Source organism: Micropterus dolomieu, linkage group LG18, assembly GCF_021292245.1.
Source record: "Micropterus dolomieu isolate WLL.071019.BEF.003 ecotype Adirondacks linkage group LG18, ASM2129224v1, whole genome shotgun sequence".
Classification (NCBI taxonomy): domain Eukaryota; kingdom Metazoa; phylum Chordata; class Actinopteri; order Centrarchiformes; family Centrarchidae; genus Micropterus; species Micropterus dolomieu.
Window position 1 is genome coordinate 18,247,617 of NC_060167.1, and position 12,586 is coordinate 18,260,202.

Genomic DNA, 12,586 nt, shown 5'->3' on the forward strand with positions numbered 1-12,586 from the left:
CTGTGGTAAATGAACGCCAAATCCGCCACACATTTGAGACAGTGGTTGGAGGGGTGGGGGACTTTGCACGCCCACTCAGCTGTGCTCCGGGACTCAGAAGCACCCCCTATGTGAAAACATGCCGGATGTCGGCGAAACTAAGTCTCATCTCACTCTCTTTTTCATGATTAGCTGCTTCCTCTTACAACACAGCCAGACTCAAAAGATGGTGAGTGTCGTGAGGAGCGCTGAGACGGTGCCGTTACACTGATGTTAGCGACAGAAAGAAGCAGGGCCTCCGTCTGGAAGTAGCCGGTGATGATCGATTATTTCCAGAGATGTAGCCGAGGCTGCACACCTCCGTTACTCGGAAACCCACAGAAAAATATCTGCGGAAAGTTTTTCTCTTCGGATGGAAGACGTTTTGAGACAAAGCGGTTGCCACGGGGCTGTTTTCTCCCCCGTTTTGGTAAGTTGAACTGAAACTCAAGACTTTACTTTCAAGTTTTAGAAGTAATTAGTTTTACCAAGCCTGTTATTTTATGACAAAAACATTTGAGTAGCCTAATCATCATTCTGTTCCTCGTAAATACCTTTAATTGTTGAGGAATTAAAGCGATTCTGTTTTGTAAAACCTACACTTTACACATACGCCTATTACAGTAATTACTACTAATTACATTTACTTATGCTATATTTGCAACAATCACAGATTACATAATTATTAGAGTATGTTATTTATGACAAACCAACTCATTTACAAAACATGGTAACTAAACCACCGTACAGAAAATGTATTGGCTATGCCTATTGTATGTATAAAATGTCTGAAATCTACTTTAGCCTATATGAAAATGGCAACCAAACATTATGCAGGCCTAATAGGTTACTTCTATAGGCTATACTCAATAAAGCTATATATTTCCTCCGTTTACTGGAGTTATTTGGTTTTGTTTTCTTAGTGACCCAATTGCAGACACAGAGACAGTGATAAAGAAAAATACCAGTAGATGTATTAGTTCTTTCACAAAAAAATGTGTAAGGGAATCCTGCAGGTAGTCGCTGTGAGCGGGCAGGCAGGTGGCGAATTCTGAATTGAATTGTAGAACCATGGTCAGGTGTGTATAGGAGCCACAGGTGATCCTGTGATTGGTCCAGGAGAGAGGCCACACACACACACACACACACACACACACACACACACACACACACACACACTTTATACTATATTTCTAACCCATAACATTTCAGAGTGAAATATTGTACTTTTTACTCTACTGTATTTATTTGACAGCTGTAGTTACAGAATAACATTTTATAAAGCATAAAATGTTGTTTAGGTAGGCCACACTTCAAAGCATCAGTAATAATAATCCAATAGCCTAATATAAAATATAAAGAGACCATTATGCTGCATAATTAGTTCTTTCACTTTTGATGCTTTAAGTACATTTTGCTGATAATACGAAATTACTTTTACCAGTCAAATTTTGAATGCTGGTTTACTTCTGTTGTTACTACTACAGTCAGATGGAAATACCACCTTTTGAAAACAACATCAACATAACATAACAACAAAAACATAAACAACAAAAGGCAGCATAAAGAACAAGGCAGGTTCCTGTGATTAACTCTCAAAGTAAAATGACATGGGACCTTATAATTTCAAGGACACATGTTTTAAAATGCTAATAGTCTTTGTTAGGTAAGTACCAGTGTGTTATTGTATGTTTTTCTGCCTATGATAGTGATAATGGAGAAAGCCAGGCTCTGAGTGACGCAATGTCTTGGGGGGAGTTCATCGAGCTCCGTGACCTGAGGTCGGACAGAGAGCAGATAGGGCTAGCCGGAACACGTTCCCCCTGCTCGCCTCCACGCCTGGAGAGAACCAATGCTCTGAGGATCAGCCCAGGGAAGGTCCCAGACCTGCTGAGCCGGGTGGGCATCATCAGAGTCCTGAGCAGCACCCAGGATCCCCAGCTCCCAGAGGAGAAGGGAGAGGGACACAACTTCCAGCCATGCAGCCACGCTCAGCCTACGTGGTGTGACCTGTGTGGAGACTTCATCTGGGGCCTGTACAAGCAGAGCCTGCGGTGTGTCAGTGAGTTGGCTTACGTAGGTTGTTTGCAAGCCTGGGTGTGTGCATGTGTGATTGCCTCTGTGTGTAAGACAGAGATTAAGAGGAAATTTGGTTTAATAAATAAAGATGTAACCACCAATGTAGAGGTGCAGGCCAGAATAACCCTGAAATCAACGGGTTAACTTGTAGAAATCAGAACTTTAACTGCCATAAATCTTCTCTGTGTTGTTTTTAAGCAGAAATTTAAAAAAGCATGCAATTGCCTCAGTGGTTTTGGGGGTTTGGTTCTTATCTAGGCTGAGAGTCATCTACAGACCTGTATGCTTCTCTTGCTCTAGAGTTGCAATAGTCCTTAACTTCCTTTTCAACAACTGAAACCCACTGAAATGTAGCTGTGGTTTGTGTATTTAAGTATTTATTATGCAAAAAAAAAAAGCTTCTTAACAGTAATCTAAATATGTAACCACAATCAAATTATAATGAAACAATGACACAAAAACAGATGAAAACCCAAAGAAAAGATCATGAACTAATATATATATATATACTATAGTGCATTCATGTGACACATGATATTTTATATCTTACCTCTGTTTTATTTCACAGCTGCACTCAAGTGCCAATTATTTATGTATTTAATTTAGAATAACTGCAGTGACCCCTAATGGCCAGAGGAGGACAATGTCCCTCTACAATACTATCACATGCATTCAGTTGATGATTTTGTGATGTATTTATATGTTTGGCAGTGTCTGTCTAAACGCAGTGACTTTCTGCACTTACAGATTGTAGATTCACATGCCACTACCGCTGTCGTGCCCTGATCCGGCTGGACTGCAGCTGGGAACGAGGCTCTGCGGCTGAAAACACATGTGTTGTGGAGCACGCCATAGAAACAGACACAAATGTGGTAAGGACCTTTGTGCTTGACTGGCTTAGCACTTTTCAATTGTTCTTAAGCAGCCGTGCTCACAATCAAAAATGGTAGCAGTCACTGTTAACTTGCTGTTTTGGTAATTCTGCTGGAATGCTTTAGTGAACAAATTAATTTTTAATGGCCAAAACAGGAACCATTTTATACTGCAATAAATAAAAACCCTTCACCAAGTTCCCCTAACTAAAGGCTGACCGAATTAACTGTATACTTGCGGTTAACAATCATGCAGGGCAGCACCAGGTATGGGGAACAGCTAGAACCATGAAGTTAGTGAAAGGATTTGAAGGGGAAGTTGCACAGAAACAGAAAATGTTACAGGTAACATGTTGCATTTGTCACTAGAGCAAAAGTCCTTGAACGTGTTGTTTATGTGGTTTACACATAAAAAAAACCCCTCAACAACAAAGTAATATCATAAAAATTTGATGACATTTTTAGTAATTTAAAATATGTTCATTTGAGTTGTTTAAAGACTAATGTACTGCACATTACAAATATGGACATGTACGACCCTGGTAGGAGTTTCATGTTTTAGCCCTGTCTTTGCTAGTGTTTCACAGGGACATAACAAGTGGCAGAAAACATTTAATATACCCTATAGATAAACAGTCACCTTTAATTGGTGAAAGTATTTCATATTATGGCTTTTTTAGATGAGATAAAGTCAAGTCCTGGCTGCTGTACATCTAAAGTCTTACAAGAAGAATACTCCTCACTGTGCTTTTCTGCACCACAGTAGTGTTATCTATAAAGAGGGGAGTCAAGGCTACGGGCCAGTAGTTGTTGAAAGCAGCAGGGTTTGTTCTCTTGGTAACAGGTTTCACTCCTTCTCTATCAAGCACCTGTTGCTTATCAAAGGACAACTGGAATGTAAAAACCTCAGCGGGCTACTCAGCAGAGTCTGAACAGTGTGGAGACATGGCAAGATAATCTGTTGGTGTTTGGGTTTTGGTGTGTAGAGGCCTTTTACACAGCAGACACGTTGACTTGACATAGCAGGAAAGTGTTTTTCCTGCTATGACATGATGAAATGTCTGTGAGGAACACAACCAACTACAAAAAAAGGCAAGAAATACAAGATTTTGATGTTCTTTATTGGCAAAAATGCGAGATCTTGTCATTTTCACTCCTGTAAGGTTTGTACCACTGAAATGTTTCACTGTTGGTTCAATCAGAGTTTAAAAGCCAACAGCTGGAGGGTTTCTGGATGAAGCAGGAGCCGACATATGTGAACTCATGAGTTCACATTAGGAAGCTCCAACGTTTTTCCTGCCAATACACATTAGCCAATATGTGTGCTGATAGACAATAATATCTGTATAAGTCCCGGGGAAAACCATAGAGGATATTTCATGTCTTCAATAGAACATCCCACCCATAGTGTACCCTTTTAACTGATTCAAGTAATAACACTAAGGAGAACAACTAGATGATGAAAGGGAAAAAAGTGGATTGTCTCAAAATCACAGGTACTTGAAAAAACACCTTTCATCTCAGCTTTAGATACTCTTCACTTTCTAGCAGAAATTAAAGTCAGTTTTATCAAAATTTTGTGATCATAGTTTTCAGTGGCCATTCTCACCAAAAATAACTTTAATAATTTTATACTAATAGTATCCTCACTCCTGGTAGTTTAACTGGTGTTTACATTGCAGCGTTTATATACTGAAAATTAGGGATGCAACTAACAATTATTTTCCACTGGGTACCAGAGCTCTCCTTTCACCAAATTTAAAATCTGTATATGTCACTGAGTGCAAGAAGCCGAGGGTTGCTGTGTGCAAACGGCTGTCACTGATCAAGTTGGAGTCCAGTGGTGTCCCCGTGAATGTAACAGACTTTGGAAACACAGAATGTGTTGTATGACATGGACAAAGAAACTGTATTTATTGTGAATTGGTTATGTCATGGTCAGTACTGGATCTGCTTAATCTGGTTTCTGCATCGATAATGATCTGGAGTAATTGGATCAGTGGACCCTGTTTTTTTTTAATTATCAAGTCATCTGCAGATTATTCTCTCAATTATTTGATTAATGTAAAAAAAAAAAATGTCCCTGGTGACATTCATATTGCTTGTTTTGTGCAACCAAATGTCCAAAACTCAAAAGTAATTTATTTGTTATGATACAAAAAAAAGAGATATGCAGAACATTTCTCACACTGAAGAAGCAGGTGACAGAAAATGTTTGGCATTTTGCATGGAAAATGATTCAAACAATTAATTACCTTAAACTCTAATTCATCCTCAGCAGTGCTCCAGTGATGATAGTTTATTTCTGTTACCATCCATCCATCGTCAACCGCTTATCCTACTTACAGGGTCGCGGTATTTCTGTTACCATTTTTCATAATTGATTCTTTAGTAATGGATATTGTGTGCTATGTAGCAGAATGGAGTTATAAAACTCAATTTCTCTCTACAACTCGTTGTATTGTGAAAATAAACCTACCTACCTACCTAATTAATTAATTATGAAAGTGGTGATCAATTTAAATGGCTTTTGCACATTAAGTTCAGCTTAAGAGGAGAACTATTCAGCCTCTAATTTTTAATTAATGTCTTTTGTGGCTCTAAAGGGGGTTTTCAAAGTATGGAAAAAATAACCCTGATGATGTCATTAAATGAGGGCATTTTGGAGGCAGAGAGGGTCTAATGCCACGTTCACGTGATATGGGAGACAGGAAAGAATCTCATAGTAACAACTTGCGAGTATTGATTACAGAGTCAGTCATGTGAGGAATAAAATACTGTGCATCTGGAGATGCTAAAAGTTTGGACTTCTCATCCTCTGCTGCTTTGATTTTTTTTATCTTATCTTCCTCTTGTAAGTCCCCTTGTTCTATGGAAGTCTATTAATCGCTGAAGTAGGTACCCCTAATGTTCGGTTGATATTCTAATTGATTAAATTTTTAAGTGCTGAAAATACCACACCCATATCAGTGATTCTGTTTGCATATCAGTAGTAAGCCCAGTGGTGGATAAAGTTTTCAGATCCTTTACTTAAGTAAAAGTACTAATATCTTACTGTAAAAAATACTCTGTTACAAGTAGTGAAAATGTTACTTACGTAAAAATATGTAAGTATAATCAGGAAAATGCACTTAAAGTATTAAAAGAAAAATGTCCCCTGTGACTACGTTATTATTATTACTCATGCATTAACGTAAAAGCAGGATTTTACTGTTGTAGTTGGTTAAAGTTGATATATTTGGATCAGACTACAATTAATGATTATTTTCATTGTGGATTAATCCGCTGATTATTTTCTCCATTAATTGACTTTTCTGAAAATTGTGAGAAATACTGTCACAGTTGCCCAGAACCCAAAGTGACACCTTCAAAATGCTTGTTTTTTTCAGTCTAAAATTCAAAATGATTAAAAATACATTAAAATTATCAAAAGGAAAAGCAGCTAATCTTCACATTTGTCTAGCCAATTAAATTTATGTCAATCAACTAATGTAGGCTACTAGTTGTGAGTAGTTTAATTTATATAAAAACATTATATTTATGATATAAATGTTCATATGTTTTGTGTGTAAAAATCTTACTCTGTAAAGTAGCCTAACTAAAGCTGTCACGTGTAGTGGAGTAAAAAGTACAATAGAAGTACAATATTTCCCTCTTAGATGTAGTGGAGTAAAAGTAGAAAGTGGCATGAAAAGAAAATAATCAAGTTAAGTACAAATACCAAATATGTAAGTAAATGTACTTAGTTACTGTCCACCACTGAGTAGGCCTATTCTCTAGGCTGCAAGCTAAGTGGTTTCCCTAATAGAGACATGTTTTTTTTTTTTCACCAGTTTCAGGCTTTTCAAACTAGATAAGTTAAATTTTAACTTACTTGCCTAAGTTTTAGAATTGATGTTTACAGCTCATGAAATGAGGAATGACTGACATGTGGTCGATTTATGGCCGAGTGTGGTGTGAGCACGCTGTCCCATCATCACATGGTACATATTCAGCGGGGAACCAGCAGCATCCATGGGAGAAGGAGGAGGGAGATGAGGCGGCAGAGAGAGGGGGCTGGGTGGGGTGAAGTCTCTGGTATTTCCCCTCGGCGTCCAATCGCGACCGGCTGCGGTGGTTTGTGTATTTTCCAAACTGAAGTCAACGGCCCTGGGTGGGGCCTCGGCGGGGGGGAGGAAGGGAGGAAGCGGGGCATAGCAAGGGCGGGGGCCAGAATATACATCCTGTTTCTCACAGACTTTGAGTTTGTACAGTGGAAACGTGGCCGGTAGTCTAAGTCAGAGGTTCAAGTCTGTAAATTTTGTCGCGTAGACTGTTATCAAGGCGCTAAATACAGAGACATTTCATCGACCTCGAGGTTTAGTAGTTAACCGTTGAAGTTGGCGGACGTTGCCGTTATTTCAGCCAGGCTTTCGTTTAAGACAGGTTTCGTATTACCTAACTTTAGATTCAGCTAAGAGTGGCTATTTTTAACACTTTTAGTCGCCGTAGTTTAATTTCCCATTGTTAGCGTAAGGGGTTTTAAAGGTAGACAGCATGACAAAAGCGGCTAGCAGCTCGGAGAAAACTCCCTCCTTCGAAATGAGCTGGGGCAGCTCCACCAGCAGCGGCTACTGCAGCGAGGAGGACCCCGACTCCGAGTTCGAGCAGTACTTCACCGCCCGGACATCTTTCTTCCCCAAAACCCGGAAAGCTAACGTCAATGTTAACGTGAAGCAGGTGAGCGGGAGAGTTTTTAAACAACATTTAACTTTAGGCTCAAATAAGTCATTTTAAGAGGGGAAGTGATACCAGAGAGATGGGTGACGGGTGGTTCACCACCGCTGTACTCTCGCGTTATTTGGTACTTCTGCTCTCTCTTTGACAGTTTTTATTGTTAAGTTGAAGTACTTCATCCATACTTTAAGGAGTCATGGGCCAGGGTGTGTTGCTCAGCTGGTCTTGAGCTGCTGTATGTGTTTTGCTCAAGGGCATCCCAGCAGAGAAGATGCCTGCAGGCAAAGGGTGGAGCTGTGATTCTTCCAGTTTTGAGTAAACTGACACATAAACTTAACTGTAAATTGCATTTTAACATTATGAAAAAGCAGAAACCGTTTATTAATTAGAACATCATTTATTGTAACAAGCCCAGACCCACATCTAAACAACCCAAATGTCATTTTATGACACACACGCTTCTCAAATTTCCAGCTGAACACCTACTACTGACTGACTTTTCCTCCAGGTTTCTCACACTGATTTCTCAATCACAGATGAGTCATGTATTGTTTTGGATTTGTTCATTTTCTGTTCCATTTCAGCACCCACACCCACTTGCGTAAAGTTATCTGCTTTGTTTATTGAGAAACAGACGCAGCTTACTGTAAAACTCATTCACATTCACCATTTTCTGTCCCTGTGCAGAGGCAGTTAATGTTGTTTGCAATTTCAGCACTGTTTTTGATGTGACACATTGTGGGCATATAGAGACGCAGTTGTTACATATTTTTATCCCCCTACTGTTAACCATATTGGAAAGCTCAACTTGGCCCTTGTATTGATTTAAAGACTTGTTAACAACAGGCTATTAACTCTGCAGTCAGCCTGTATCTGCTTATCGATTGCTACTATTGATCTAGTTCTGCTTGACATCAATTTGTAAGATAGCCAGCCCTTTCAGTGCTTGCAACGTTCATCACAATAGGTGGAGGCAGGATAGAGTATACATCTTCACCCTTCTTCTGCTTTTTTTCTGCTAAAATGCTTGTTCATAATAGTGTAGAAATCTGTGTAAGTACCAATCTAGATGTTAGCAACATCCTTAGGACTGTAAGGAGATTGATATCTGGATTATACTCCTCAGGAAACCCCCTCTTCCCACCTCAAGGAATTAGCTGGCGCACAGTATGGGGAAATAAATTTGTTCTGTTGAATTTTCTGTCTAGGAAGTGCCAATTGGTCAGTAGACGCAGGAAAAAAGCCCTAATTAAGCTAACGGTCATGCAGATGCTGGAGGCCAAATGTGCATGACTGAAACATGACTGGGAGCGTGCGGTTGATGAGGCAGCTGACTTCACAGGATGTGCCTGCAAAACAAGGGAGGGCATTGTCTCTCCCACTTCGGAGAGCCTGAGAGGGGAGGCTATTTATACATGAATACCATGTTGAGGAATGCAATGCTGAACGGTTGGTCGCAGTCACTGCAAACAGCTGCAAGTTGCACATACACCCCCCTTCCTCATCCTCCCTCCTCCCTTTACCCCTCCTTCACAGAGGGATGGAGGCAGTCAAACAGGATTGGGCAGAGCTGACGGCATCGTTTCCGCCTTTGCTGCTTTGCTGCGTTGTCAGGAAGTTGAGTCTGATGCAACTGGTGTTCGCTGTTAGAAATAATGTTGCCTAGCAGAAAGTTAATTGTCAACCCCTTTACTGAAGTGTGGGAGTTTGTAATCCTCTTATTAACATTAAGCAGTATTGTTGGAAGATAACGTCAAATAAACTTTGGATCACATCACTGTTGCTTTTACACGAATTTATTTCATGACGCTGGGTTCATGCAAGAAAAACACCCGTTCTTAATTCCTGAAAAGCTTATTTTGAGATATACAATGTTTTCATACAGCAACAACAGCGTGTTATAAAGATGTTTGTTCCCATGTAAAAGTCTCGCCCTTGTGAACTGCACTTACTAAAAAGGGTCATAAACACCTTTGTTAAAAAAGCTATCCATAATGTCTGTAATAATAACAACAGAACATGAGATTTTTTATGTCACAACCCATGGCCGTTTCCGTACTGCTGTATTGTGTGTGTGTGTTGTGCTGGGGTTTCTCTTGTTCCTGTTGTGGTTTGAAGGGGAGCACTGACACCTGGTGGTTTAACACTAACTCCTCACTGTCCCCTCCAGGATGAACAAATTGAACTGGGAAAGCAGGAGTTGACAACAGCAGATGTTCAGCAGAAGGTGAAAGAATACAATGCTCAAATCAACAGCAATCTGTTCATGAACATGGTGAGTAGGGTTTATTCACAACAAATCCATGCAGTTTAATGAGCAGGTGTTTGTTCCATCAGTGTAACATTTTTGTTTTTCCTCAACAGAACAAGGATAGTTCCTACACCGGCTTCGTAAAGGTGCAGTTTAAGTTGGCGCGACCCGTGTCAGTTACACCTTCAAAGAAAGGAAGTCACGATGCTGGAGGGAGGAGGGCCAGCGGAGTGAAGCGCCGCACCTCTTTCTACCTGCCAAAGGATGCATCCAAGCACCTGCACATTAGCTCCCGCACTTCTGCTCGCGAGGTCATCGAGGCTCTGTTGAAAAAGTTTACTGTTGTGGACAATCCTGGCAAGTTTGCTCTGTTTGAGCGCAGCGAGCGTCATGACCAAGGTATAATTCCTTTTTCATTATGTTTACACTCCGAACTCCTTTTTTTTTTTAATCTAAATTTGAATGCTGTATACTAAATTGGGTCTTTTTGTCTGCCTCCTTCAGTTTACGTTCGTAAACTGTCTGATGATGAGCGTCCCCTCCGTCTGCGTCTGTGTGCTGGGCCCAATGAGAAAGTCCTCAGTTTTGTTCTGAAGGAGAATGAAACTGGAGAAGTTAATGTGAGTGTAACATGAACACCAGGATAAGGGATCCAAACAGTGCGTTCAATCCCACAAACAGGGCTAGTTTATATAATGTACATACACTAATGTGTTTTTTCTCTCCTTACAGTGGCATGCCTTCTCCATGCCCGAGTTAAAGAACTTCTTGCGCATTCTGCAGCGTGAAGAGGAGGAACACGTCAAGCAGATAGTGCAGCGGTACGCTCTGGCCCGCACTAAGATGCAGGAGGCTCTGGCCGGCTCGACCCCTGGCTGACAGGACTCTGCGCTGGGGGGGGTCAAAACGTGCACGTCTTGGCTGGACAATCGCCTGAAGATGACCAGTCATCGCTGCATCCAAAGATCCCAGAGAACCTAACTCAAAAACGCCTCTTCGGTGAATGAGTGTGAGACAGGGCGCAAGACAATGAGAGAAAGAGAGAGCTAGCGCGAATGTGCGTGTGAAATGATGCGAGAGATGAGAAGTGCCTTACACCTGGAGAGTCTGATGTGCCTGAGAGAAAGAGTTGAGAGAAGTGGAGACTGGCAGATGAGGCAGCGGTTGTATCCAGTAATATATTTTGTTATTGGATACTATTTGATTATCCTGTGTACCTCAGCTGTGTCACCCTTAACTTCTAAAAAAAAATGTCAATGATGGTTCAGTATTTTTAGGTATAAAAATTCCATGTGCCCATTATACATTTGTAGATGCAGAGCTGAGGTCAGGCTCTGTGTTGTAACTGAGCACATAATCACATCTGGATGTTAAAGTCCTTTTATTTTACCAGAATACAAAAATTTGTAACGTGTCCAATCATGATAGTAGTGCCACGTTCGGATAAAGTCTGGTCTTTGAACAGCCTTTCCATGAAAACTGCTTCTTAGCCTAAATTTGTCCTGTTAGAAAGTTAAATACACGTTTATTGCTGAAAGGTATTTGGATTTTCATTTGACCCTGGCTCAAAAGTCTGCCACGTCCTCTCGACACCCCTGATGGGTGCAACTCAGTTTTGTTTTTTACTGTCAATTTGTGAGCTTGACTGATGTATGGACATTTGTATGCAGTTATGAATGTCAGAGAGCGCAGTGTCGAAGTCACTCTGGTTAACTGGAACCTTGAATGAATATTGGTATACATGTTTGTCTTTCCTTACATCTTTGTTCCTATTTCTGTCTTTTAAAGAAAATGTTTGTCTTCTGTTTCTCAAATTCACTTTAATTGTACCCTCTATGCACAAATGTAAATGTTGTAGCAACCTTCAAAATGTTGACAAATGTGCGCTCCTTTCAGTAAAGAACTTTCCAGTTCTAACAACAGGGCTCTCAAGTTTTATCAAACGTTTGGAGTGCACAAATGTAAATGTTGTAGCAACCTTCAAAATGTTGACAAATGTGCGCTCCTTTCAGTAAAGAACTTTCCAGTTCTAACAACAGGGCTCTCAAGTTTTATCAAACGTTTGGAGTGCACAAATGTAAATGTTGTAGCAACCTTCAAAATGTTGACAAATGTGCGCTCCTTTCAGTAAAGAACTTTCCAGTTCTAACAACAGGGCTCTCAAGTTTTATCAAACGTTTGGAGTGCACAAATGTAAATGTTGTAGCAACCTTCAAAATGTTGACAAATGTGCGCTCCTTTCAGTAAAGAACTTTCCAGTTCTAACAACAGGGCTCTCAAGTTTTATCAAACGTTTGGAGTGCACAAATGTAAATGTTGTAGCAACCTTCAAAATGTTGACAAATGTGCGCTCCTTTCAGTAAAGAACTTTCCAGTTCTAACAACAGGGCTCTCAAGTTTTATCAAACGTTTGGAGTGCACAAATGTAAATGTTGTAGCAACCTTCAAAATGTTGACAAATGTGCGCTCCTTTCAGTAAAGAACTTTCCAGTTCTAACAACAGGGCTCTCAAGTTTTATCAAACGTTTGGAGTGCACAAATGTAAATGTTGTAGCAACCTTCAAAATGTTGACAAATGTGCGCTCCTTTCAGTAAAGAACTTTCCAGTTCTAACAACAGGGCTCTCAAGTTTTATCAAACGTTTGGAGTG

The 12,586-nt window shown here is 40.3% G+C and overlaps 1 protein-coding gene across 2 annotated transcripts; it reads left to right on the forward strand.

The window, feature by feature from the left end:
- Nucleotides 1-214: 214 nt before the first annotated feature.
- On the forward strand, nucleotides 215-11,856 carry LOC123956725 (ras association domain-containing protein 1-like). Of its 2 annotated transcripts, XM_046029104.1 has the most exons (7): nucleotides 215-448; nucleotides 1,728-2,080; nucleotides 2,845-2,969; nucleotides 9,856-9,960; nucleotides 10,050-10,335; nucleotides 10,441-10,556; nucleotides 10,669-11,856. In XM_046029104.1, exons 2-7 carry the CDS (start codon nucleotides 1,762-1,764, stop codon nucleotides 10,813-10,815), a joined length of 1,098 nt encoding a protein of 365 aa, XP_045885060.1. In that variant the 5' UTR covers nucleotides 215-448; nucleotides 1,728-1,761; the 3' UTR covers nucleotides 10,816-11,856. The 2 variants fall into 2 exon arrangements, with proteins under 2 accessions (XP_045885060.1, XP_045885061.1); XM_046029105.1 differs by lacking the exons at nucleotides 215-448; nucleotides 1,728-2,080; nucleotides 2,845-2,969 and adding an exon at nucleotides 7,171-7,688.
- Nucleotides 11,857-12,586: the final 730 nt, after the last annotated feature.

Excerpts from the sequence above, each read along its gene's own strand:
- LOC123956725 (XM_046029104.1), top strand. The coding sequence starts at position 1,762 with ATGTCTTGGGGGGAGTTCATCGAGCTCCGTGACCTGAGGTCGGACAGA. Across the intron at positions 2,970-9,855 it reads TAGAAACAGACACAAATGTG|GATGAACAAATTGAACTGGG; the intron begins GTAAGGACCTTT and ends TGTCCCCTCCAG. Across the intron at positions 10,336-10,440 it reads CAGCGAGCGTCATGACCAAG|TTTACGTTCGTAAACTGTCT; the intron begins GTATAATTCCTT and ends TGCCTCCTTCAG.